At 45.2% G+C, this 27,957-nt stretch overlaps 1 protein-coding gene across 1 annotated transcript in view; it reads right to left on the bottom strand.

Moving 5' to 3' along the window:
- The window catches only part of DOCK2 (dedicator of cytokinesis 2), a 400,138-nt gene that overhangs the window by 333,139 nt on the left and 39,042 nt on the right, over window positions 1–27,957 (bottom strand). The window contains exons 8-14 of the mRNA XM_004611557.2: window positions 24,056–24,210; window positions 19,501–19,582; window positions 12,034–12,169; window positions 9,355–9,430; window positions 8,183–8,259; window positions 7,674–7,799; window positions 5,289–5,413 (exon numbers count right to left, since the gene is read on the bottom strand). Coding sequence (XP_004611614.2) covers window positions 5,289–5,413; window positions 7,674–7,799; window positions 8,183–8,259; window positions 9,355–9,430; window positions 12,034–12,169; window positions 19,501–19,582; window positions 24,056–24,210 — 777 coding nt within the window. The remainder of the gene's footprint in view (window positions 1–5,288; window positions 5,414–7,673; window positions 7,800–8,182; window positions 8,260–9,354; window positions 9,431–12,033; window positions 12,170–19,500; window positions 19,583–24,055; window positions 24,211–27,957) is intronic.

The following is a 27,957-nucleotide window of genomic DNA, read 5'->3' as shown; positions in this document are numbered from 1 at the left end:
AATGCCTGAAACAGAGCGTGTGGCGTCCTTTCAGAATTCTGAAAGGAAAGGGTAACTAACCCAGGACTAGGAAACGAGGAAAGTCACAGAACTCCCTCACTTCTCAATGAGAGGAAGTCCTTCAGAACGTTATGAGGCACAAAACTAATTATTTTTTTTAACCAATTAGAGAGTGCTTTGGGCCTCACATTATGCTAAACACATTACATGCACCACACCACATGATTCCACCTTCACGGCCACTTCTGAGACCACCACCACCGTCTCCATTTCAAAGCTCAGTAAGCTGAGGTCCTGAGAGCTTCAGTCATTTGTCCAAAGAATAACATATCTGGGTTTTCATCTCATACCCCCTAACTTTTGTCCAGTGTTCCTTCTGCAGCAACCTAGATGCCTCCTAGCCTCCCACAATTTATATCTAGTGACATTTATGGGCTGAGTTTCTGTAGTTCCAGTGAATCCCATGTAGCTTATAAAACCTGAAAATACACATATATCTCTGGTAAGTGTCAAATTGTGATACGCCAGGCAACTGAATCCCACAAAACTATACCGGTAATGAAAAATTTTGATTGCCTAAGGCAGAAGAAAAATTCTCAGTATTATTCTGAGAAATGCCTAAGATAGCAGCATTATCTTCCATAGTTCGGAGATAAAATAGAACATTACAAAGTATGCTGAGGGAGTGTGAGGAACGGGGACTAAGCCTGGGCTTAGGAAGCTGGAGATTCAAGTATGTCTCAAATAATCCTGTTCCACAATTTTCCTGTTGCGTCACTTCCTTGGCTCCCGATTAAAGAGTAGGGGCCCTGAGCTTTCTTTAGGTCAGGTAAAGACAAAGTGAGTAGGGGGCCCAAAAGGGTAGCACAGCAGGTAGGTGTTTGCCTTGCACACAGTCAACCTGGGTTTGATCTCTGCTACCTCATACGGTCCCCCAGGCCTGGCGGGAGTGATGGCGGAGTGCAGAGGCAGGGGCCAGCCCACGGCAAAGCCAGGTGTGCCAACAATGCCACCACCACCAAAAAAGAAAATAAAGGTGCGGAGAGACATTGTTTGTAGGAATCAGGGTGCCTAAATGTGGCTGTGGTGATAACCCCGGGGAACACACTTCCGCAAGAGGAAAAGCAAGTCTCCAAACTCGGGCCCCAGCTGCCTCCCATGAATCACTTCAGGGACAGAGGACACCGGGGGTGTGAGTGCATTATGGAAGCCAGGAAGGCTTCGGCAGGGGCCAGGCTGCATCCTGAAGCACCAGCACCCACAAGGCAGACCCCTGCCTGGAGAGGACACAGCCTTTTAGGAATAGCGGCTGGCGTGAGTGAAGCCTGCCATGGACATCACCTCTGAACACTCCCGAGAGAATTTCAGTCTCAGAGACCTAATCTCCCTTGCGTGAGAGCATCCTTTCAATCCGCACATAGATGAGTTTTGGGCCTAGTTGTCTGGCCCCAGACGTCACGATTTTAACCACTACAGCAGGTCTCGCCTCAGGAAAGCAGAGGTTTCTCCTGCATCTGTCCTGTTCTCCTTTTCCTTACATTTGCTTCAGGGGTCCATAGTCGCCCCTCAATACCTGCCCAGGACTCAAGCTGCAGATAGTTGGCCTCCTCTGGAGGCCTCCCTACTACCCAGGACTGAACCTACCAGGTGCTTTATCTCTACTGGTTTTGGGTTTGTTTGGTTCTTTTTTGCTTTTGGGGTCACACCTGGCAATGCACAGGGGTTACTCCTGGCTCATGCACTCAGGAATTACTCCTGGCAGTGCTCAGGGGACCATATGGGATGCTGGGTATCGAACCTGGGTTGGCCACATGCAAGGCAAACACCCTACCGCTGTGCTATCATTCCAGCCCCTCTACTGTTTTTCTTTTGCCTGTAACCTCACAAAAGGGATTATTATCCAAACTCTAAAAACAAATAAGCTTTCCCAGATCTCATCTCTAGTAGTGGGGGGCCAGGATTGAAGCCCCGTCTGCTGGATACCGGAGTCCATTCCATTAGCGTCTTTGTTCTGGCCCCTGCTCAGCAAGACCATTCAGACCCATCTAAGCTGAGAGCAAGTGGAAACTACTCTGCCCTCTGGCCCCACTGCCGAGGACAGTGTGTACCTAAAGCAAAAAGCAAATCTGATTCCCTCTCAAGGGGCTATCTTCTGCTACCAGAGAAACCCACCAGGACCAAATGGGAGTGTCTGAGTGTGCTGCCTGACACTTAATTAAGCAGTAATATTTATTTCTGCAAATAGAGGGGGGAAAAAAAAGAGCCTCCCACAGGCTTCCTTAGCAATTTTCAATAGTCAGTCAACTGAACTCCCCCATAACTTCCCTAATAAATGAAACTGCAAATTACCACCGCACCCCACGGTTACCTTTCTATTTCAGCCCCCAGAAACAGATTATCTATTTGTTTTTTGTAAGTGCCTATTCAGCCTGGTCAGGGTGACTGGAGACGGGGCTGAAGGTGGAAGTAAGAGTTGCTCAGAGATGAAGTAAGGCAGCTGGCTCCCAGCTAGCGCTTCCTTCCCGTTTGTCCTTCAGCAACACCGAAGGCAAGCACATCCATGGTATTTTTTTTTTCAATGAAACTGAGGCTTAAAAGTTCTCCAACAGGTAGTTGTATAAAAATAACTTCAAAGTCAGAGCCTATACATTCATGAAACACAGTTTCCTTTCAGATGAAAATCCTCCGCTTTTCCTTTGTAATCCTTTGAGCAAAGTGTCTCTCATATATTATTTTTCAGAAAAGTTTTAGAGTTCAACAACACCACAGAATAGGAGGAAGGTGAGCTAAATTCTTGCATTTACCTTAAATAGACATTAACAGGCTGGATTTTGAACAAAATTGCAATTATAGAGATTTCTTTAAATCTAAAAAAAAAAAGCATAGAACTTTCCAAAATCTGAGAGAAATGGTTATGGGTCTCATTTTATTTTTATTTTTAATTTTTGGACCACACCCAGCAGTAGTCAGGGCTTGTTCCTCCCTCTGTGACAAAGCATCACTCCTGGTGTGTTTGGGGGACCTGTGTAGGGCATCAGGGGTCGAACCTGGGTCAACCACATGCAAGGCAAGTGCTCTACCCACTGTATTATTGCTCTAGCCCTACGGATCTCGTTTTAAAAAAGGAAATACAGGACTGGAGTGATAGCACAGCGGGTAGGGCGTTTGCCTTGCACTCGGCCAACCCAGGTTTGATTCCCAGCATCCCATAGGGTCCCCTGAGCACCACTAGGAGTCATTCCTGAGTGCAGAGCCAGGAGTAACCCCTGTGCATCACCAGGTGTGACCCAAAACAAACAAAAAAAGAAAAAATAGGGGTCTGTGGGTAGCTCAGTCGTAGACCCTCTGCCTTGCAAGCTAGAAGTCAGCGAGGCTGCTGTTTTGATCCCCACCACCACCCACAGGTCAAAGTGCAATCCCAGTGGCTCCTTTCTTTGGGATCCTCAGAGTCACAGCAGAGAGCACCATCTCTAGCACAACACAACATGCACCGATGCCAAGTACGTGAGCTCTGTCAAGTGCTGCAACCAAAGTGTGTGCAAGCACCACAACCAGGGTGTACAGTTCCTGGTTGCTGCAAAAGTAGAAACAAAGGCAAAGAGAGGGGAAGAACAAAAATAACAAATTAAAAATAGAGATTTTTTTTTGTCAATTTCAGGCATTAAAATGAAGTGCTTCAAAGACAGAGAGAAAGTCCGATAGACCAGAAGCACATGCTTCGGACCCAAGAGACTCTGGTTTCGTCTCCAGCACTGTGTGGTCCCCTGTGTGGTCCACGGCTGGGAGTGAACCCCAACCACAGAACCAGGAGTAGCCCCCAAGACAGGTAGGGCCTAAAGCCCCAGAAGGAAACAAAAAACCGTAGTGATGTGTTTAAAAGGGCCTCTTAAAGGTCCTCTTAAATACTTCAAGAGGAAACTCACTTGCACCTTATACTACATATAAGACCCTGGGACAGTTGTCTCTCTTGACAAAGGTTCAGTTTCTTCCCTGTAAAATGGGGACATTAATATTAGACTTAACGCAAAGCAGAGAAGTAAACGAGCTAGGTCTCACTGAGAAGGAGTGCTCATTATTCTCAGGGAAGGGTAGCAAATCCTGCCAGAGTCCCACGCCCCAAGGCTAGAGAGGAGGATCCTGTGAAAATTGCTCTCCTACTCTCCTGGGCTCTTTGACCGCCTCTGTGGCCTAGGAGGAACGTTTACCCACGCTGAAACTTCTGCTGAGAGTTGACTTCATTTTCAGGCAAGCGCTCAAAAAGGAGAAAGAGAAGCAAAACCCTCCTACACACTGGGCACAATTGCTGACAACCTTAAAGGAAATGTAAGTAAACAAATATAAACACACATGACAAATATTGTTTGGGACATATGCTGTATAAATATTTATAGCAATGTATTTTGCATTCTTGAATATAGTCTGCCAGTCCCCTGGAGACCAATTTATGAAAAAGGCTTTTCACCAAAATTTCTGGCTAAGTGCTAGGGAGTTAAGATTAAATGTTGGGAATGTCTGTTTTGAGGCCATCCTAAGTCTCATCGTCAGCCCGAGGCTCTGCATTGATTCCCTTCTCTTGCCAAGTATTTTGCTGAAATAAAGTAGCTAGGTTTCAATGAAAATAAGATTTTTTAACTGTAAATACCTAAACTATAAGCAGAGGCTAGGAAGAAACAGAAGTGGGTCATTGAAGGAAATAAAGAGATGTTGAGGGAAAAAAAACCCCAAAAAGGTAAAAAAGAGAGTACAGGGGTCTTAGCACATGCCTTGCGTGAGCCCAACCCTGGTTTGATCCCTGGCACCATATGGTTCCCCCAAGCACCATCCATCAGGCGAAGCCCTGGAAGCTCCCGATCTCCACTAGGATGGTCCTGTGGCTTGCCAGCATGCACAGGGCCTGAGCAGAAACACACTCAATTGTCCAACCTCGTTGGCCTAAAATTGCTGGGAGTGGCCACAGGCTCCTGAGCACTGGAAGGAAGGAAGGAAGGAAGGAAGGAAGGAAGGAAGGAAGGAAGGAAGGAAGGAAGGAAGGAAGGAAGGAAGGGAGGGAGGGAGGGGGAGGGAGGGAAGAAGGACAAAAGGAAGGTTGACACACAATCTCATTATGGGACTACCGTGCTAACCAAGCTCCAAACATGTAGGTGACATTACTCAATACCGCGCCCACAGCACCTGCCACTTGGAGATGAGGATCAGTCTGGGAAGGGGAGACACGTCTTTATGAGCCAAAGACCGACCCCAAGGGCAGCTCCCCCCCGCCACCCCTCGAAGCAACAGCCAGGTCTTACGGGCAGCGTTTTGCCATCTTTAGTGCACACACACATGATCACTTCCACATTCCTTTGCGTGGTCTTGCTGTACTTGTCAAAGTCCCCTTGCAGGAGAGTGATGTAGATGTCGTTCCTGACGTCCCCTGAGGCGGAGAGAGAGGCAGCAGTCTGAGCGTCAGGAGCGAGACTGGCTCCCTAAGGAGTGGGGAGGAATGTGGAAGGGGGGGGAGAGAATGCCCCCACCTTGACCTCTATTCATGAAATTAAAATCAGACCTGCTTGGGAAAAAAGAAAATTTTTTAACCTTATCAGGAAGCCTAGAAATGCAGGTTAACAAGAAGATAGAGAAACACAAGGAAATCAGGAAATCAGAAGCACAAAAACGGGAAGCAGCACCTGTCAAAATGGGCCCTGTTTTCTCACCATTAAAATAATTTAATTTTCATCCTCTAGTGACACCTTCTGGGGAGGCAAAGGAAAGCTCCAATTGAATTACTTTTGCCCCATGAGTACAAACAGCTGTGACAATCACAGATCTTTACTGGACAGAGTGACTCTGCACACGTTTTAGGAACAGAGGTTACTGAGGAGGGAGAGGCCATCAGGAATCGGGGGAAGAAAAAATTAAAAGCCCCAGCAAGGGAATACAGAGGGAAATGCAGTCTTGGCTAAAGCAGGTATTCAACTGGAAAAAGAAAGGGGAAGTCAGGGAGAACAGTTATGGACAACAGCCTGACACAGGCGTAGCACAAAATGGAAAGTTTTAGGAATGTTCTTATATAATATTATTTTCTTTAATTACATATGCAGAACGTGTGGAGAGGGGCCTTGAGCATGGCTGTGGCTGGGTTCCAGAGATCTTCGGCTGCACGGGCTCTGCTCAGAGTGAGGAGAGAAACTCTACCCACCCTCCCCGAGGGGCCCCGGTGAAGACAGCCATGCGTGGGGGCAAGAGACTCTGCATCTCTCTCTTCTGGGATTTTATAGTCTCTGGATGTGGCCATTGATGGGATTACACAGCGTTGGGGGTAGTTTCTGGGTGTGACCGCCTAGCTACTGGAAAATGGGGTATCTGGGTGGAAGAGGCCCAGTCCCAATCCAAGCAGGCTTGGAAATCTCAGCCCCTGGGTTCCTCTGCCGGTTCCTTCATGCATGAGGCTCGTCCAAATGTGTGGAGAGGGCCTTGAACATGGCTGTGGCTGGGTACCTCTTAGAGAACCTGGCAAGAAACTACCGAGAGTTTCTTGCCCTCATGTGAGAGCCTGGCAAACTCCCCGCGGTGTATTCATATGCCAAAACCAGTAACAATGATGACTCTTTCCCCTGACCCTGAAAGAGCCTCCGATGTGGCACCGTTGGGAAGGACGAGTAAAGAGAGACTTCTAAAATCTCAGGGCTAGGACAAATGAAGACGTTACTGAGACTGATCGAGAAAATCGACCATCAACAGGATGATGATGATGATGATGATGATGATGATGATGATGATGATGATGATGACGACATATGCAGAATAGTTAATAGCATTGGCTTCTGGAGATAAGGATTTGTTGTTGAGTAAAAAGGGCTTTTAACCACAGCCAGCAGTGCTCAGCAATCATTACTAAGGCGGCAGTGATGGTACAGTGGGTAGGGTGTTTGCCCTGCACATGGCTGACCTGGGTTCGATCCACAGAATCCATATGCTCCAGCATCGCTAGGAGCAATTCCTGAGTGCAGAGCCAGGAGTAACCCCCAAGTGCCACCGGGTATGATCCCCCAATTTTTTTTTTATTTAAAAAAGGAATCATTCCTGGTGGTCCCTGGGGCATCATATACAGTGCTGGGGAATGAACTGGATTTAGTCCCATACAAAGCAAGGGCCTAACCACTGGACTGTCTCCCCAGCTCTGTGGAGACAAAAGATTTCAAGAAACTTTTCACATTTGACTTTATAACTTTTTATTTTATTTGAAAATTTTACAAAGAGATTCTTTGTGTCATAAAAAAATAGTTTAAATTTTTAAGAGAATGATATGATTCCCTTAAAGGAATACTTAACTCTGTATGTAGTTAAAATAGAAAGGGATGTCCATGATAAATTACTAGGGATATAAAGCAAGTTATAGAACACTACATAAAATACATAAAATAATGGCATATAAAGTATAGAAAGTGAGATCCTATTTATAGGGACAAAAAGAGCTTAAGTATGATAGTGCTTCTCCCATGAATGCATGGAAGATTTATGGCTACACAAGATTGATTTTGGTAGCTATCTTCAGGGAAAGATATGGAGAAAGAAAAAAAAGGAAAGAAATAGACCTGAAAGAGAAAAACACCAACCAGGACTTAACATTCTAGACCACTTACCACCCCAACTCCATCCCGCCCCCCAACAATTACCCCACGAAGTGGCCAGACCTGGCATGATGATTTCTGGGAACCCCAGCTTCCTGGCCACCACAGTGGTCCTGTCCACCAGGTGTGGGTAGTCCTTCCGGATCTGGACAATGTCACCCACCAGCATCTTCATGGTCACCCAGAGGCCTGGAAGGGAATGATGGCCATGAAAAGCCGCCGGACTCAGAGACAGACCACCACAGATGCAGGAGCCCAGCCCCAGGGAAGATGAGGCAGAAAGCCCAGGGCTCTAGCATAGGAAATCTCCCGCATGTTCCAGCCGGGCCGGCTTTGTCACCTGGGGCTGATTCCACAGGCGAGATGAAATCAAAGAGAGAAACATGTCAAAGTGACTGGCACGCAGCCTCCTCTGGGCCCTGGGACACACTCCCGTTGCCTTGGGAGACGAGGCCTCCATCTCCACAGATCCTGTTCTCACAGCAGCCCGTCCTGAGAAGGCTGTTCCCAGTCAAGAGCTCTGACTGTTTGCTCAAGAGCCACCCAGACTACTTAGCACAGCGGTACTGTACCTTGCCCTCCGCTGTCTCCTTTGGAGGCTGTGACTTTACTCAGGAGGCTGTGTAGAAAGTCGTTCTCTGCTGTCACTCTGGAAAGGAAAAGAGAACTTTTAATGCTCATGGGGCACCCCCACGCAGTCCGCCACTTAGGGTTCTGAGAGCTCCAGAAAGCGGCCCGGCCCTTCCAGAGGTGGAAGGTGAGCCCGCCAGTGGGCACAAGCACCCCTGGAGCTGAAGCAACATACAGCAGGTAGGGAGCTCGCCTTGCAAGCAGCCGACTCTGGCTTGATCCCCGGTATCCCATATGGTCCCCTGAGCCTGCCAGGAGTGATCCCTGAGTGTAGAGCCAGGAATAAGTCCTCAGCACCACTGGGTGCGGCCCCAAAACAAAAACAAAATAAAAAAGTACTTAGCATTTTTTTTTAACAAAACAATGTGGCTCTAAGCTTTGGAATGAAAAAGCTACAGATAGAGGTCATTTTTCACTCCTAGGAAGACTCTTGAAGGAGTCCCTGTACTCAGTGTGAGACTCTGTTCAGCAAGGTGGCCTTAACTAGTCTTGCTAAGTTCCAGTCACATGCCGTAAACCAGAGTCACTGATGATCACCATTTAACAAGCCATCATCATCCTAAGATCATCCACTGAGAAGCAAAGGCATGGACAATGTTCTCAAAATGTCCTTTGTCAGAGTCTTGCTCTAAAAAGAGCAAGAAGAAGACATTTCCCACCCTCCCTACCCCTTCCTCAAGTCATAGTATCTCTACCCACCAGGTAGGCCTGGATCTACTATATTTGCTGTGGGGATACTGTGACTCACTGCTTCCTGTTTCCTGTCCTACTTGTACTAACACACGAATCTTTTGTTGATTCTGTGTTTACTCCCCCATCTAAACATAAGTTCCATGAAGACTGACGAGGCTCTCATTCGCCACTTCATTCCCTACACCGAGAAAACACTCAGCCTTCACTGAAGGGTATTGAACAAAAAACATTTGACATACAGAGGGGTGGAAGGCTTGCTGGCTTTGGATGCCTTGTACCGAGGCCATCTTTCCATCACACTTTCCCCTTGAGAGGTCCCATCTGGATATCACCAACTCACCAATTCACCCTGCCATCCAGTGACCCCCTCAGTGAGAAAAGGTGATGGGAGAGAATGGAAAGAGATGGGAAAGTCTCTTACGGGTGAAAAGGAATAAAGTGCTGCTTTTCTTCATCACTCTCAGCTTTACCCTTGATGATGTCTGTTATATCCATAACTAGGAAGACAAAAAAAAAGTGTTACTTGTATATGCCCTTCTGTTCCCAGGAAAGGATGACGATGTTGGGTCAAGTGAACCCAAAATGACAAACTAGCCAGGTCAGGCAGTCCACAGACAGTGAGGATTCACCCTAGGCAGCACCTAGTGAACACCTCTGAGCAAAGCAGTCTGCAAAGTCAGAAACTACAGAAACGTCCTCGATGACAGAGTTTGGTGGTGGCTCAGAGGAAAGACAGCAGCAGCAATGGAGTTATGCGGTTCAGCTTGGGCCCGACATGCAAATATTAGATGCTGACTATGATTACAATACCCAAGCCCAGCCAGTCCACGTGTGATCTAGGAATCTCATGAAATCACTCCACCCTCTCTTCATGTGCACAGACACATAGGATCCCTGAACCCTAAAACTCCAGAGAGGGCCCGGACCCCTGGAAACTTTTCCTTAAAATAGTAACTAAAGATTCATCAAACCCTCCATGAGGTCAGGAATTTATAGAAATGGTTGGAGGAAGTGGGAGGTGCTGGAAAAAGCTAGTCAGACCGAGCCCAAACTCTAGTAACACAAATACTTCAAGTACTCTGGTCCTAGACAGGGAGTCATTAAAACTGCTTGGGTAATAAAGAACCAGTGACTACAATTAGCTCAAGAGAGGGGCTTGGAAGCTAAAGAAAGGTAGAAAGCAGCTATTTACTCGTAACTAGCATCCATCCTCTATAATCTCCTCTGGCCTATTCTCAGTGAGAAGGGTTGGGGTGGATTCATTCCCCCCGGCTCCAGAGTCACTCACTTGCCCTAGCCTGACCCACCCAAGATCAGCATCCCCATACCCAGATTAAGTACCTTCGGGATAATCTTCCTCTTAAGATCCTGAGCTTCACCTAGAGCTAAGAGGGGGGAAAAAACCCTGGATTGTTAACTGATTGTTAGATGCAAGCTTTCTAACAGGCTGATATTTTATTAACTAGTTGGCAGACATCCTTAGAATAAACCTACAAGATAGTACAGTGGGTAGAGCACTTGTTTTGCATGCAACCTATCTGGGATCGATCCCCCAAACCCATAAGATTCCTTGAGTCCCACCAGGAGTGATCCCTAAGTGCAGAACCCTGAGTATTGCCAGTGTGACCCAAAACAAACAAACAAATAAACAAACAAAATAAGCCTACAAGGAGATACAGAGGATAAGAGACAGATATTAACTCGTTTCAGCTTCTGGATTTAGTTATGCCTAAGGAAATCGATTTCTGAAACTTTCATTTCTATCAGCTTTCTGTGATCCGAAACCAAAAGAGAGAGCAATTCTAGCTAGGGACAAAAGCACACTGTGAACGAAGATGGTAGGTTTCTCACTGTACTAACAAGTACGCTGTGGTGTCAGGAGTGGCCTCACCTAGAAAAAGAGCACTTAAGAGCAGTTTAGAGATCAAACAGGTCCAAGTCCCTCTCTTTGAAGAGAAGAAACTGAGGTCCTGGGGAATCCTGCTCAAGACCATCTGGCTACACAGCTAGCAACCGTGGCAGGCGCAAACCAGAACCGAGCCCAGCCCTCTCAGTAAAAGTTCTTCCCGCCTGTCCGCAGTGCCAGGAGGCTGATGGAGAGGCAGCTGCTTTACGACTGCAGATCAGGCCATCTTAAAATAAGAATGTGGGGGGCTGGAGCGATAGCACAGCGGGGAGGGCGTTTGCCTTGTACGAGGCCGACCCGGGTTCTAATCCCAGCATCCCATATGGTCCCCTGAGCACCACCAGGAGTAATTCCTGAGTGAAGAGCCAGGAGTAACCCCTGTGCATCGCCAGGTGTGACCCAAAAACCAAAAAAAATAAAATAAAATAAAATAAGAAGGTGGGAAAAGTGAATTTAGGTGTAGGACACAGGCACATTCATAAAATTTCCTATTTTCAATTTAAAAAAGACTAAAACTGGCATATCTCACCGCTATTTCCAAATATTTAAATGTTGTTTTTTTTTTTAGGAAGAAAAGCTTCCAATCAGGTGGGATAATTAAAAGAAAATCTGTTCAGTAAACAGAGTAAGTCATAGTCAAATATAACAAAATCCACAAAAGCAGAGCAAGGATGATACATTCTCAGAAATGGCGGGAGGGCGAGAAGGCTCGGAGGAAGGGAGGGGAGGTGACCCGCCTGTGACGCAGCTGCGCTTGGCCGTGCCAACTCTCCGAACATCCACTTCCATCTGGAATTGAGATGTGTGGCGGGTGACTCATCCTGTGTAACTGCATTTCTTGCCCCGGATATTTTTTTCTTAAAATGATTTGCTCCTCATAATTAGATCCTGGCTCTCCTGTTCTTTCCCTTTTCCCACACTGGGAAGCAGAGGCGCCAACTGCTCAGACTGCGCCGAGCTCCCAGCGCACTGGCCCAGACACGAGGATGCCATTACTCACCGCCGTCACCACCAACCTGGACGGGGCCACCAATTATTCCCTGTTAGTCCCCAGCGATGAGGATTACCGGCTGCTTGGCATAAATCTTGGGGAATAGGGAAATAACAACCGGAGGCGAGAGGAAGAGATTCCCATGGAGGCTCTCAGACCATGCAGGCAGCCAGGGGCGTGGGGCGGGGTGGGGGGGTCATTACCTGCCACCCCAAAGGGCCGCCTCAGTCCCTGCGTGCACTTATTTGTATTCGTCTCCTTGATGTCCATCTTCCCAACCCGGACTATTTGACAAATCAAGTAGATTTTATCTCGGTTGAGGTCTTTGTTTCCAAGATCCTGTAGGGCAGCAAAGATATGGTTACACATCCCTCCGTCTAACGAAAACACAGTAGAAGAGGAAACCGAGTAATAATAAATCCTGGGCCCACGTTTTGCACTTAGCACGCAGGGACCAAGAAAACAAAGCAAGTGCAGCAAAGAGAAGGTGAGGTTTGGAGAAGAAGCCAGGGGACAGAATCTGGCTTCAACCCGAGTTCTCCCACCTCAGAGGTGAAGTACCGAGGGCAAGGGTCAGAGACAGGGGCAGGAATCCTTGTAAGGATCATAGACTATCCGTCTCTGTGGGAAATAGCATTTGTGCACGTGTCTCCAAGAACCTCGGCGTAGAGCACAGCACCTCAGAGAGAAAAGCAAAGAAACAGGACGAAGGGCCGGCAATTTCCCACGCACTTACTGGATATAAGCCGCAGGATTGGGCCGCAGCAGCGCCAAACACCCCCAATAGCCCTGAGCTTCCATGACGTTAAAGTTTACTTCTAGCTCGGACCACAGGTCCGATGCGTATGTCAGGTGCTCAATCTGGACCCCTGGCTGACAGGAAATCTCTCTCCACACAGAGCGCCTTCCACTGTCCCCACAGCCGGGAAGAAGGGTGCAAATTACTTATTGGTTCTTTTCTTTTTTTTGCAGTGCTGGGGATGAAATCTGGGGCCTCACGTGCAGGCACATTCCCAGTCATTACTGGCTCTTCCTAAGTGCCCACCCAGCGAAGACATCCCCCCTCCACTCATTTCTCCTCCTTATAACTCACTGGCTGAAGCAAGGCATGTGAGCACCTACAACTTCAAGGGGGATAGGAAAGAAAACTCAGTTGTGTGTTCAGAAAAGGGAACCTTGGAACCAGGGAACTAGTGAACTTGGAACCAGTGAACTACACTAAATCTCATACACTGTGCTGAGTGTCTCACATGTCAAATCTTTGCTCCTGACCCTCTGAAGTAGATGCTATAATTACACCCATTTTACAGATGGGGAATCTGAAATACTCAGAATAAGGGTTTCTATGAAGTGAAGTGATGACCTTAGTCATTAGAGACATTACCTAGTCATTGTGACACCAAAATCCTAACTATCACAATATACCCCCTTCTCCATCACAAAGGCACCCAGGAGCAAAAACCACTGGGACCATCATTGCATAAAATAACTGCCCTGCTCTAATCTTAAAGTTTTAGTGACTCTGAGACCCCCTTCCGGTTAGGTTCAGTTAGAGCAGAAACATTGAGCCTGCTTGTCGGCACCAAGTACATAGTCCTGGGTCTGGCCTTGCTGGGGAACAGTAAGTTCTGTTATTGCTGCTCTTGCCAGTTAATCTCCAAGCAGTTAGAACTAGTAGGTGCCGGCCACCAGCCCACGTCAGAACGGGGAGCTGGGAAGACGAGCTACTCTACTCTCACTCTGGTTAGCGTGGAAGGAAGAGGATGGTGAAGGGGCAGGGTCTTTTTTGGGGACTAGACATGGTCCAACGTGGTTCATACCACCTTACTTGGGATTTTGTCAACTTGGTGAGTGTATGTTGGTAGCAACTTGGTTGATACCTTGCTGCTTGGTCAAACACAAGCCTATAGGTGTGTGTGACGGTATTTTGTAGATCTGAATATCATCTACAATCACTAAGTGAAGGGTATTACTGCCAATATTGCGAATGGGCCAGTCTAGTTCTGTGCCTTAAGAACAAATGCCAGTTTCCCCAAAAAGAAAGAATTCAGCAAGAAAACAAGTATAAAAATCTTGCCAGGCTTTTTATAAAACCTGCCACCCTGCCCTACAAATTTCAAACTTGCCAGTCCCACTGGCACAAAACCACTTAAGAAGCCAAATCTTTTAACATAATTTCGGGTGTCTTACTGGCTTTGTTTCTATGAGGTGGGGGAAAATAACAGGGCCAAACTCTCACCAGTTCAAAGAAGTGGAGACCTACTTCCCCAGTCCCCCAGGGCTCCCTGCTGGGTGGGGAGGGGTAACTTGGGGGAGGAAGGGCTGCATTCCTTACCTTTCCCACAGACCTCTGAGTTTGAGATCCCAATTATCTCACAACCAGAGGGTTGGGCAGCCGCTCCGCTGGCCTGCCTGAGCACCTTCTCCATTCTACCCCTGAAATCACCTACAAACTCATCTTTAGAAGCCAAGATCATTATTTCGTCTCTCCCCCCCACCCCAACATTAATAGCTCCCTTTCCCCTACCTATTAGTGCTAATCTTCCTGAGCTGACGTGAAAGGTCCTAGACATATTATATTTCCAGCTGTCCTACCCAACTGATTCTCCACTATTCTCTGCACGTACGTGCTCTATTTTTGGCACAGAGATTTCTTTACTGCTTCACAAACACACAATGTTCACTTTCAACTATGGATCTTTCTTCTTGTGGCACCTGTCTGCATCCCCACCTCAAAAGCTTTCCTCCTCTTCCCCTCTCGATATAGACAAATCCTTTCCATTCTTAAAAGCTCAAGTCTGGCTTCCTTTATAATGAGGCTTATCCCTAATTACTTCTCTCCTTTTGTTAGGATTTCTTTGACATTTTTTGAGGTATCTAAATTGGTATCTTTTAGAGGCATTACAAGGACATAGATGCCCAGGCACATCACAGAGTCCTTCCTAGACGTTATGGGCTGTATCTCTACCCCTCAAAATTCAAATGCTGAAGTCCTAACCCTTAGTACCTCCAAATAGGACTATAATTAGAGACAGCCTTTAAAGAGGTGATTATGTTCTTTAAAGGGTACGCTCTAATCTAATACTCCGGTGAGCCCTTAAAGGAGATTAAAACACGGACACATAGAAGGAAGAGCACAGAAGTGAGAACATAGGAGACAGCCATCTGCAAAGCAACAAGAGACCTCTGCAGAAATCAACTCTACAACACCTTGCCCTTGCTCTTGGCCTTCTAGCCTCCAAACTTGTGAGAAAATCTATCTCTGATGTTAAAGTATCAATCTGTGGGACTCTGCAGTGTCAGCCTTAGCTGCCTAAGGCACTAGATGAACCTGTAAGGTTCCAAGCCAGGAACATGGTCCAGTGGTAAAGAACTTGGCTTGCACATATCAGACCTTGGACTTGATCCTCACCACCAGATGGAGGAAAAAATATAAAGAAAGAATTGACAAAGTGTGTAAAGTCCCTGGATAAGTGCCACTCCATCTCTCATCTCTGAAAACAAGTAGGCCACTGCTCTTTAATGACTGCATCATTGGCAACCTTAGCGTTAGAGTATATGGTGGTATATGGATCTCAGCAAAATGCATGTGTTCAGGTTATTCTCTGGAGGGTGTACAAAGGGTAACTCTAATTCAGAACTGTGTTCCTATCTGCATTGTGTCTTAGCCATCTGAACATTGCACAACAAGTAAAAGCTAACTCTACTTTAACCTTAGAAAACTCTAACATATTTGGGAAGTTGAGGAAGGAAGAAGAACAACGGGACTGAAAATCCATGTCACCTGATTTGATAATTCACCAAGACATGTTTGTTTCATCGTCTGAGAGGAGTGCATACTTCTGTAACCTGTTCCGGAGCCCACATGGTATAAAACAAAAATACCGTCACTGTCACTGCCATCCTGTTGCTCATCTATTTGTTCGAGTGGGCACCGTCTCTATTGTGAGACTTGTTGTGACTGTTTTTGGCATATCGAATACACCACAAGTAGCTTGTCAGGCTCTGCCATGCGGGCGAGATACCCTCGGTAGCTTGCTGGGCTCTCCAAGATGGGCGGAAGAATCGAACCCGGGTCGGCCGTGTGCAAGGCGGATGCCCTACTCACTGTGCTACCGCTCCAGCCCCAAAACAAAAATATAATTACCATTAATTTACATAATATAACATTAATTTACATAATTTTACTTACAAAAAATTGTAAGTGCTCTAAGAACTAAACTATAATCTACCAAAATAACAGGTAAAACCATACTGGCTTGGAGCAAAAGAAGGATGATATGATCCACACAGCCTGGTTTAGGCGCCCAAGGAAGGAGCATGGCTGGGTCACTCTCACTGCTTGGGTGCCACCAAGCCAACACTGGATCCAGTTTCACCCTTTCATTACTAAAAAAGAAAATTCTCTTCAGATTTCTTTTTGTTGGTGGAAACAGGTACTGATGCAGTGGTTTCTTTTTTTTTTTTTTTAGGGGGGGATTAGTAACACAAACTTCAAAAAGCAGAGGATTCCTGCACTCTTTTTTTATGTTAGCAGAAACCCACAAATCAGGTTCCCCTGATAAGGAACTTCATGTTCTATGTATATTACTCTCCCATTCTCCCATTATGGGACCAAGGAAGGTGAATATAAGGCGGACAGAGGGACACCCCACCAACAACGAGATCCAGGAACTATTTTCTCAGGCTCTGTCCCCAGAAAAGAGACTAGCGGGAGCTAAAATCTAGAGCCAGAAAAATAAAGTCAGCAAAAACGCATGCCCACCAATCTTTATCTCTTCTCTGACTTAAATGTCACTGCAAGGTCCAACTGAATATAACTCCTAGACAAAAATCCGTCCCATCATCCTGCTTAAATGACCTATGTGGCATGAATTATCTTCTTGTTTATCTTCTTGTTTATTTACTTACTTATTTTATGTTTTTGTTGTTTGGGACAACCCAGCAGTGCACAGGACTTAATTCTGTGCTCAGGGGTCATTCCCGGTGGTCTGAAGGGACTATATGGCATTCTGGGGATCGACTCTGGGTCAGTCGTGTGCAAATAAAGCATCCTACCTGCTGTACTATTACTCTATTATTCGTTTTGTTCTTACTTTATTTCCTCTCATACCACAAAAGTAGGCACCTACAGATGTCACTTGTCACTTGTCATCCATTTGTTGCCCAACGATTTGCTCAAGCGGGCACCAGTAACATCTCCATTGTGAGACTTGTTGTTACTGTTTTTTGGCATAATGAATTCACCACGGGCAGCTTTCCAGGCTCTGCCATGCGGGCAGGACACTCTTGGTAGCTTGCCGGACTCTCCGAGAGGGGTAGAGTAATCGAATCCGGGTTGGCCGAGTGCAGAGCAAACACCCTACCGCTGTGCTATCACTCCAGCCCCCTACAGATGTATTCACTGTTTCATCCCCAACAGCTAGCACAGAGCTTGCACAAAATAGATACTTGTCAGGATAACGGATGCTCGCAGCTGACCACTGTTCGATTCCCAGTGCTGTACAGAGCCCCCCAAGTTCTTCCAGGAGCATAGGCTCGGAAATTCCTGAGCACCACCAGGTGTGGCCCCCAAACCAAAAGTTAGTTAATAAAACAAGCACCATAACTTTCCTCATTCTGAAATAAAAATTCCAATCATTTAAAAAGAGGGACGTTGAGCCAGCAAAGCTTCTCAAGGTTCATTAGTTGAGGGAAGAAGTGGCAGACCTTTAAGGAAGCCGGATCACACTCCCGTTAATCTCGGACAACACAAAACTCCAGCTCTCTTTTCCCACATGTTTACATCATGAATTGCTTTAATGAAAATGAGCCGCTGACGGATTCCCTGTCCCTCTTCCTCTCGTGAAACATATGTCTCTTGGTGTAATCAGGAAGCCTTACGGGACTCTCCTATTAATCAAGAAAATTAATAGTCTCCTCCTTCTAAGTAATAATAGATAAACAGGATTGAGGTACATTTATATATGCCAAGAAAACTTTGTGTAAGCAATTAGGACCTATGATCTTATTCCAGGCCTCTGGCCCATTTTTCAGGCTATAACAAACAAAATAAATCAGCTGGACTCCAATCTAATTGTGACATAATGTAAGACATTGCACTTAATGGACTGTAACTAGGAAATTATTGTAGAGCAAGGTAGGTTAATCTAGTACTTTGGTCACTTCTAGATCAAACTCATTGGTTTGGTCAATATCCAAACCCTTCCTGGCTCTACTTCTGTACTTCGCCTTGAACAAACAGGCAATGCAGTGAAATATTTCATAAACACATCTTCTCCCCAAAGGTGCTTACAAACAACACCAATATTCTTAGGTGTCTTCGGGCCACACTCTTAGCACACCCTCATGGAAAAGTGAGAAATAAATGATAACCCTACCTCCTTCATCCTACGGTTTCAATTTTCAGAGCTGAAAAAACAGTTGCACTCAGAAATAAGTCATACAAAACGGTGGAGCAGGTACAGTAGGTAGAGCACTTGCACTGCATGTGGCTGACCTGGATTAAATCACTGGCATCTGCTACAGTCCCTGAGCCTGTCAGGAGTGATCTCTGAGTGCAGAACTGCCAGGAGTAAGCCCTGAATGCTGATGGGTGTGGCCCATAAACCATAATAACAATTATCACCGTATCACTGTCATCCCGTTGCTCATTGATTTGCTCGAGCGGGCACCAGTAATGTCTCCATTGTGAGACTTGCTACTGTTTTTTGGCATTTCGAATATGCCATGGGGAGCTTGCCAGACTCTGCCACGGGCCGGACACTCTCGGTAGCTTGCCGGGCTCTCCGAGAGGGACGGAAGACTCGAACCCAGTCGACTGAGTGCAAGGCAAATGCCCTACCCGCTGTGCTATTGCTCCAGTCACTGTAGCATTTAAAAACAGATACATACTAATAGGTGGGTAATAATAACAATAATAATTGAGCGGGCATCAGTAATGTTCTCATTGAGAGACTTATTGTTACTGTTTTTGGCATATCCAATACGCCACGGGTAGCTTGCCAGGCTCTGCCGTGTGGGCACAATACTCTCGGTAGCTTGCCAGGCTCTCCGAGAGGGGCGGAGGAATCGAACACGGGTTGGCCTTGTGAAAGGTGAATGCCCTACCGCTGTGCTATCACTCCAGCCCAGTAACAATAATAATAATGATAAAAATAAATCAGACAAAGAAGAAATGATTTAAACTTCTGTCTTGTCCAGTGCATGCTAGTGTTTAGAAAGATACCAGGATGCCACAAGGTCTTCAGCATTCTAATAACTCCATTTTTTGTTTTTATACCTGACGTATTTCAGGAGTCTATACCAAATTGAAAAAAACTTGGGTTAACTGGTAAACAAACACAGTTACAATATTTTAACCAGAAAATAAAAATCAAAAGTTTCTCTCCCCTAGATATCATGCCCAAAAGGTTAGTGCTACTTTACACAGTGCTCTTGCAACTGAGCCTGTGTGAACACGAGTGCTAAGAGGGAGGGAGGAGGAGAGGAGAGATCCATCTTTCCAACCACTTTCCCAGGCCAAACAACGCCCTTTCTCTGTCCTGAATCTCTAGAGAAAGCCCAGAGTACAGCTCTGCCCGAAGGCAGTGCTCTCTCCAGACCTGTCTCACTTCCAAGGTCAGAGCCTCCTGAGTGGACCATGTCAGGGAGAAGGCGATGAGACCTACCGTGAAGACCACCTTTAAGTTGTTGAGCATCTCGATCTCCTTGGGAAAGCCCTTGCTGCCCCAGCGCACCAGGTAGTTCTCACTGTGGGGAGCAGAGCAGCAACCTGTTACCGCCAGGAAAATGCAAACCAAAACGAAACAGAGCTACCACCACCTCACACCATGGCTACCAACCAAAAACTAACAAGTGTTGGCAAGGACGTGGAAAAAGGAAATTACCCTGATGTTGGAAATATAAATTAGTCGAGCCTCCATGGAAAACAGGACTGAGGGTCCTCCAAAAAGTTAAATTATAAATACCATAGAACTGAGCGATTTCACTTTTGAGTATTTATCTAAAGTGGGGGTGGGGGAACCACTTATTTGAAAAGATTTCTCATCTCTGCCTTCACTGCAGCAATATTTACAAAAGCCAAGATATGGGAAATAATATAAGTGCTCTTATATGGATGAATTGTAAAGACTCATATCTAGTAGCAGAGGGAAAGAGGTAAGAGAAAAATGACATTGGCCAGACAATACAGGCCTAATAAGGCATCCAAGGATTTTGATTTTGATCTTAGACTAATGGAAACCTACTTAAGTCTTTTATGTAATCCCAGTTCTGCTGTATAATCATTTACCAGTTGACCATCTCTTACTTCTTTTGTAGGGGAGGGGGCATACCCGATGGTGCTCAGGGGGCTACTCCTGGAATCCCTCATGGCGGCCTTGGGGGACTGACCTCAAGTTTGCTGCCAAACAGGCCTACCATGGTATTACCGCTCCAGCCCCACCATCTCATATATTTTAACAACCATACACCAGCCTGTGTGGTTCATACTGGTCTTTCAAACCACTCTGGGAAAAAAAAATGGAGAATTTTAAAAATTCTATAACTTAAGAGTTTAGTTTTGTCTGCTGGGTTGTGTCATTACACTTTCCAGACTTGTCAGAAACATGCAGTTGATCCTTAATAAATGTCCACTGCCCTGAGTTAGGAAATAAAAACCAAAGTTAAAAATCCAAGCCACCCTAAGAACATAACTGGAATTAGGCAAAAACGAGAATTGTCCTCATTTTAGAGGTTTGTTCTCCATAACATCTTGTTCCCCTTTCTCTTCACCCAACCCTAGGAGATAAATTAGGGCAATTTAGAAAATTTCAAGGGGAACTGGAACTGACAGCAGCAAAACAAAGAAATGAACAGTCCCAGAGTGACCCATGATTAAAATTCGATGAAGTAAATTAATTCTCTGTTTCTGTCATCATCTCTCTAGCTTCCTCTCCCTCCCTCTTTGGCTAAAATTTTTACAGGAATTGGCAACAAACTGGTCGGGAAGTTTTCTCAAGAAAGTAACTTTTAATTATTTCCCATTGTTTATTTCTGGACTGTCGTAGTAAAATACCTGGATATTTCCCAAGAACTTTCATCACTTGTCACAAGCCCCACAGAGAACCAGCCTGCTAGGTTGAAACAACAGGTACCAATAATCATAAATAAGAAAAGCAATTTTGGAGGGCTGAGTAGGTCCCATTCATCCTTACCCAGGAAGCCCTGAGTGTTAAATCCAAAGGCCCACTCGGCACCTGAGGAAGATGAAACCCCACTCATAGATGGCTCCTTCCCCAGGGGAGGGGGAGAACCCTTCCAGTTCTCCTTGAGTTCGTCTCAGGAATTAGCTCCACCACTAGCTTCATGAATGGGCTGTTTCTTTTTAGAACCCATAAAATTTACTTTTAAATTTCCCAAACCAAGTCTCTTTAGGGGCCCGTTGGGACCTGACCATCATTCACTCCCAACTTTGAAAGGTCAGCACCAGCCAAACCTACCCCAGGCCACATTCAGGCTTCCCTGCAAATACCGTCACTTACCTGTGGGTCACTGCATGTCAATCCTGGCAGAAAGAGCCGCTCTCCTGTGTCAAACTGAAACAGGGCGTCTTTCCAAGTCCCCTGACTCTTTCCCACAGCCCATCTCTCCTTTGCCTCCTACTCTTGCTTATTTGCCCTCACATTTTACTCTCCACCTCTGCATCCCTCGCTTTCCTGAGAGTTTCTTACGGCCCTGGCACTTCGGAGGCATCACTCAGGCACAGCCCATCAAGCACATCATTCAGTGTGGCACATCAAGGAACAGAGCTGCCACCTCGCTGATCCATCGCCTCCCTCCCTAGAGCTAGTTCAAGCCATCCGTCACTTAGATGGGCCAGAGGCCTGGCACCCTTGTCAGGCTGGACATGAGGAAGCCTGTGCTGCTGAAAGGCAGGGAGGATCCTGAGAGTGCTCTTAGGGTCTTTGTTCCAGGTGCTTTGGGAACAGATGACAGGAAGGAATGGGCCATTTTTCAGGTGGTTCTACAGGGCCAGGAACATTGAGAACTGCATTGTCTCTTTAATTTAGGGATTCAGTTTCACCATAAAAAAAAAACACAGATTAAAAAAAAAACAAAACAGATTTTCAGGGGCCTGAGTGATAGTACAGTGGGTAGGGCATGAGCCTTGCACACAGCTGACCCAAGTTCAATCCTCGGAATCCCATGTGGTCCCCTGAGTTTGCCAGGCATAGAGAGCCAGGAGTGTGGCTCTCAGCACCGGTGTAGGTGTGGTCCAAACAAAGAAAAAGCACCCAAAGATTTCCACCAAAACAATGCTGAATCTCTGCTACAAGCCATTCAGTGAATTTGATACGAATCTCTCCTTGGTGACAGACTAAAGTAGGTACTAGCCCATCTTTAGCGTAAGATGGATATGAGTAGAACTCTCAGCTTTGCAACTGATAAGTATTTGTGATTATGGGGGAGTCAATTAATCCCCCTGGGCCACATTTTCTCACCCAAATGGCCTAGAGTGACGAGGATGACATGAGATCTTATACAACCTCAGTCTGTACATGGGAGCCAAAGGAACAGCCCCATGCATTTCACAGATACCTCCGGGAGAGCCGTTATTTGCCAAAGCACCTCAATGTACTGGGCTATGTATGTTATCTCATTTAATCTTCATCACATCCAGGCTAAGGAAATATTCTTTTCTCCATAAAGATGAAGTTCACATTCCAGAGTATGAATGTGAAGGGCATCAATCCTCAAATCCCTTACTGAGAGGGCAGGGGGATAACAATAGGACAGAGAAATGCACCATAGTCCTCCTGCAGGGTTCTAAAGTCATTTTCCCTTCTTGAGCTGAGGCACCCGGAGGTTCTCTCTCTTCCTCCATTTTTAAGAATTATTCATTAAAGTAATGCTTAAAGTGAAGAAACAATAAAGCCACTACCGCTTGCAACATAAGTAGCATCTGCTAGTTTCTGTGATTCATGAGGTTTTTCTCATTAAAGACTGAAAGAAATGATCCCATGAAGGTAGCAATTATATTCCGCGAATGGGAAATTTATGCTTAATAAAAATTAACAACTTGTCCAAGGTCAAGAAAGAGTAAATAAGGGACAAGATTTAAGGACCCATTGCTATCATAAAGGGTAAGGAGTTTTCACCATTCATTTCTAACCTTTTCCTCTCTCTCTCTCTCTCTCTCTCTCTCTCTCTTTCTCTCTCTCTTTTATTCTTTTTTATTCTCTATTTTGGGGAACCTTTCAAGCAATGCTCAGGGGCTCTGAGAACGGACTCTTAGAGCCCATTCCCTGAGCTCCTCTGCCAGCTGAGCTGAATGGTTTATGCACGGGCCTCACCATGAGATGCTACTCAGGCCAGTGGTACTGGGACCACCAGGGCCTCCCTGGAAGTGCTCAGAGAAACAGTCAGCGCCAAGGTCAAAATTTAGGTCAGACACATATTGCATTCCTGACGCCTGAGTCATCTCCCCTGCCTTTCTAACTCTGTAACTCTGTGTGTGTGTGTGTGTGTGTGTGTGTGTGTGTGTGTGAGAGAGAGAGAGAGAGAGAGAGAGAGAGAGAGAGAGAGAGAGTGAGAGAGAGAGAGAGCGCGTAATTTGGGCCATACTGTGTGTGCTCAGGAATGATCTCTGGCAGTGCTCTGGGGCTAGACACAGTGCCAGGGATTGAAACCAGGGTCCACTTCATGTAAGGCAAGTGCCTTACTTCCTATGCTATCTCTCTGACCCCCTAACTGGCATTTCTGTTTGCATTTGGAGTCGCACCCAGTGATGCTTAGGGATTATTTTTGGATCTGCACTCAGGTGCTACTCCTGGCCGCTCAGAGGGGACCACAGGGGATGCCAGGGATTGAACCCAAGTGTTCTGCATACAAGGCAAGCGCCCGACTCACTGTACTATCTCTCCAGCCCCCCGACTGCCATTTTTAAAAGCAGATAATTCCTATCTATCTAATGCAAATGCCTGAATCTTGTTCTAATTGAATCTCAATTAACAAAACTCTATTTATGAAACCTTTTAACTAGAACTGTGGAGGGAAAAAATGGTGGTAAATAATTCCTCTGCATGACTCCCATACTCTCAAAGAAGTTAGTTCACATTCTTGATTTGTACACATTTCTCTTCCAGGTGGAGATTTATTCACAATAATAGAGGAAAGTAAAACATGTCATGTGGTTTCAGTCTCCCGTATAAAGAGAAATCAGATGCTACCATGTGCACCTACCTTATGACCATTTGCTTGTTGGGGTCATAGAGAGACATAAAGAGCTCAGCATCTTCCCCAATCCTGCAGACAAAGTTTCTCACAAAGACATAGAGGCTGTGGGTGGGAGATGAAGAGACGCGGGAATACATTCCGTAGTCTGGCTGGTCTTTTGACTAGGAGGAAAGGAAGAAAGGAAAAAGATGAAGGAACTTGGTCCCATAGCACGTAGGACAACAAAGATAGAGGCCAAGATATTAAAAAATTTAGCTTTATATCCAATTCACCAACAACGGTTTTGTACTCTGAAAAGAACCTGAGAATCTTTTTGACTATTTTGGATATGATTTTTCCGTCTTGAGAAATATCATTAATAATCCAGCCTTTTTCTTTTTTCATAAAATTAGAGTTATAAAGAAGCAAAAATTATAAAAGAAAAAATTGCTGAAGAGGATATTCACTGTCACTGTCATCCCATTGCTCATTGATTTGTTCGAGTGGGCACCAGTAACGTCTCTCATTGAGAGACTTATTGTACTGTTTTTGGCATATCCAATATGCTACAGGTAGCTTGCCAGGCTCTGCCTCGCGGGCACAATACTCTCAGTAGCTTGCTGGGCTCTCTGAGAGGGGCGGAGGAATTGAACTCGGGTCGGCTGCGTGAAAGGCGAATGCCCAACCACTGTGCTATCACTCAGAACTAAAAATTTTTGCTTTTCTGAGAAGCAAAATCAGGAAATGAAAAGGCCAGGTATAGACTGATAAAAATGTATTTGCAAAATATGCATTCAATAAATATTTATCTCCATAATATATAAAGCTATCTCACAATTCAATGAAAAGAAAATTAATCTAATTAAAATGGACCAAATATTTGAAGAAGTACTTCAGAAAAGAAGATACAAATAGTCCTGACTGAAGAGCATAAGTAGAGACTTTCTTTAGTCATTCAGCAAAATGCAAATTCAAACTACAATGAGACACCACGGCTCACTACTAGAATAACTTCATTTAAAAGACTGACAATACCAACTGTTGGCAAAGGGTGTTGCCTGCACAGCAGAGCCTGGCAAGCTACCCATGGCGTATTCAATATGCCAAAAGCAGTAATGATAGGTCTCATTCCCCTGACTCTGAAAGAGCCTCCAATCGTTGGGAAAGAGGAGAAAGAGAGGCTGCTAAAATCTCAGGGCTGAGTGTAATAGAGACGTTACTGGTGCCCGCTGGAGTAAATCGATGAACAATGGCATGACAGTGATACAGTGATACAGGCAAAGGGTGTGGGGCTAGAATGTTTCACAAACAAAATTCTACTAATAACAGTTTTGTAAGCCATTGTGCCTAAAGCAAAATCTAAATTAAAAATGAGGAGTTGGAGCCATAGAACAGTGGGTAGGGTGCTTGTTTTGCACATAGAGAACCAGAGTTCGACCCCCAGCACCTCACATGGTCCCCTGAGTCTGTGAGAAGTTATCTCTGAGCGCAGAGTCAGGAATTAGCCATAAGCACCACCAGATGTGGCTCAAGATTTAAAAAGAATAAAAAGCAAATGCATTTACGTATTGCAGATGGGAATGCAATATTGCATCGGCATTTTAGTATATAGTATAGCAGTGCCTTAAAAAATTGAATATACATATATTATATGACCCAGCAATCCTATGGTTATGTATTATTACAAAAAGACAAAAACATGTGCATAAAAGATGTGTGTGCTACTGTCGTCCCATTGCTAATCGATTTGCTTGAGCGGGCACCAGTAATGTCTCCATTGTGAGACTTGTTACTGTTTTTGGCATATGGAACATGCCATGAGTACCTTGCCAGGCTCTGCCGTGTGGGTGGGATACCTCGGTAGCTTGCCGGGCTCTCCGAGAGAGACAGAGGAATCAAACCCAGATCGGCCATGTGCAAGGCAAAAGCTCTACCCACTGTGCTACTGCTCCAGTCCAAGATACTGTATATATTCCACTATCAGACAGTACCCAGCAATAAAAATTTCTTCCTTTGATATTGTGCTTTCTTTTTTAAATTTATTTTACAAACATAATCTACTCTTCAAAAAGTTATCCCAACAGAACCAACTGATCTTACAGATAAGACACTTATGGGACTAGATATTAAATAACTGGGGGCCTTATTTTAGTATTTTTTATCTGACAAACACATATTCCTTATGTATACAAAATGTTATTTTAGGAAGTGTATTAAGATTGGGTTTTCGGACATAGATGAGATGCATCTTGTTTATATCTGTTAAACTTGGTTTACCAACAAAATTAGACCCAATTTTGTATATAGGTACTATGACAAACATCAGAATTTTTCCCTAAATGTTAGATGAAAAAGAAGTTCTGTGAGCTGTTTCTAGGAATGCGGTGAGTTGGTGGTGGTGGCAGAAATCATGAAGGTCAACTAAATTAGAAACAGTTTATATAATATAGCTCTTGCTTTAACACTCATCATTTACTTTACTTGTAGTCTCCAAGAAGTATTATATGTAATAAATCTTTTCCAATTAATCCAAAAGCTTATCTCAATCTTTATAAATTTCATGACAGATTTTAACACATGAAAACTGAGTGACACACACTATTTTGTAAAGAGAAGATAGAAGAAGAATGGAAAAGACATGATCACTGAAAATTGAAAGAACAAACTGCCGATGGCAAGATTAAGTTTCAAATGTCCAGCGTCTTTCTGTCATCCTAGCACATTTTTCCATGTAAAGAAAAATGAAGTAAGAAATTTTATGGTGTTTTATTATTAAATTTATATTTTGTGTTGTTTTGGGGCCAAAAAAAAAAAAAGATGTGTGTGCTAGGACTGAGGAGACAGCACAATGGGCAGAGCACATGCTTAACATTCAACAGGCCTGGGTTCAATTCCCAGCACTGCCTGGTCCCCCGAGCAGCCCTCAGAGCAAGACGGAGGACTGATTTGCAAGTAATCTCCAAGTAGAATTGAATGTGGCACCAAAACAAACAAATTTATGCGCAAGTGTTCAAATCAGTGTTACTGATAACAAATCCAAAGTGAAAACAACCAAATGCCCGACAATGTCTCAATGATACCGCTGAAAACTGGTCAGTGGCATACTGGCCCAGCAATGTAAAGTTAAAAGAACATTTATACAAAAACTGGGGGGCTAGCTTAATAGGCTTGAACATACATGCAGGGGGTCCAGGTTCTGTCCCTGACATCACAGTCCCTGAGAACTGCCAGGAGGGACTCTTGAGCACTGAGTGAGTTTAGCTTTTGAACACCACTAGGTGTGGCCCCCCCAAAAATATCAAAACATTAATATATTCCACATAAAAACTTCAGCACATCTTGCTGAGAAAAGTCAAACAGAAAAACCCAATGTCATGTAATTGTTTTTATATGACGATGAGACTCTAGATTGTCTTATTGTTCCCCTTGAAAAAAAAGGAAGTATTAGTCACCCCCCCCACTTGCACCTGAGGGTAAGATGGTCCAAAGGAGTGGTGTCACCCACTTTGGGAAACACTGCAAGAGACTTTTCTTTTTATTTCCGGTTGGCTTTGTTATGTTTTGGGGACAAGTCCTTCTATGCTCAGAGCTTCGACCTGGCCCGTACTCAGGAAGCACTGCTGGAAGGACGTAAGGGACCATACGCGATTCCAGGTCGGCCGTGTACAAGGCAAGCAACCTACCCCCTGTACTGTCTCTCCAGCCTACAGAAACTTCCAGAGTGATGGAACTGCCTTACATCTTTACTGTGGTGAGGTTTACCAAATAAAGCATATTAACATGACTCATAAACGTGTATTTTTAATTTGGGGGGAGGTCACACCCAGCAGTACACAGGGCTTTATGCCTGGCTGTGCACTCAGTGATCACTCCTGGAGGTGCTCAGGGACCACATTGGATGCTGAGGGTCGAACCCGGGTCAGCAGGTT

Source organism: Sorex araneus, chromosome 2 (genome assembly GCF_027595985.1).
Source record: "Sorex araneus isolate mSorAra2 chromosome 2, mSorAra2.pri, whole genome shotgun sequence".
NCBI lineage: Eukaryota > Metazoa > Chordata > Mammalia > Eulipotyphla > Soricidae > Sorex > Sorex araneus.
The sequence above is the reverse complement of the archived record's forward strand: the minus strand, read 5'-3'. Positions and strand labels throughout refer to the sequence as shown.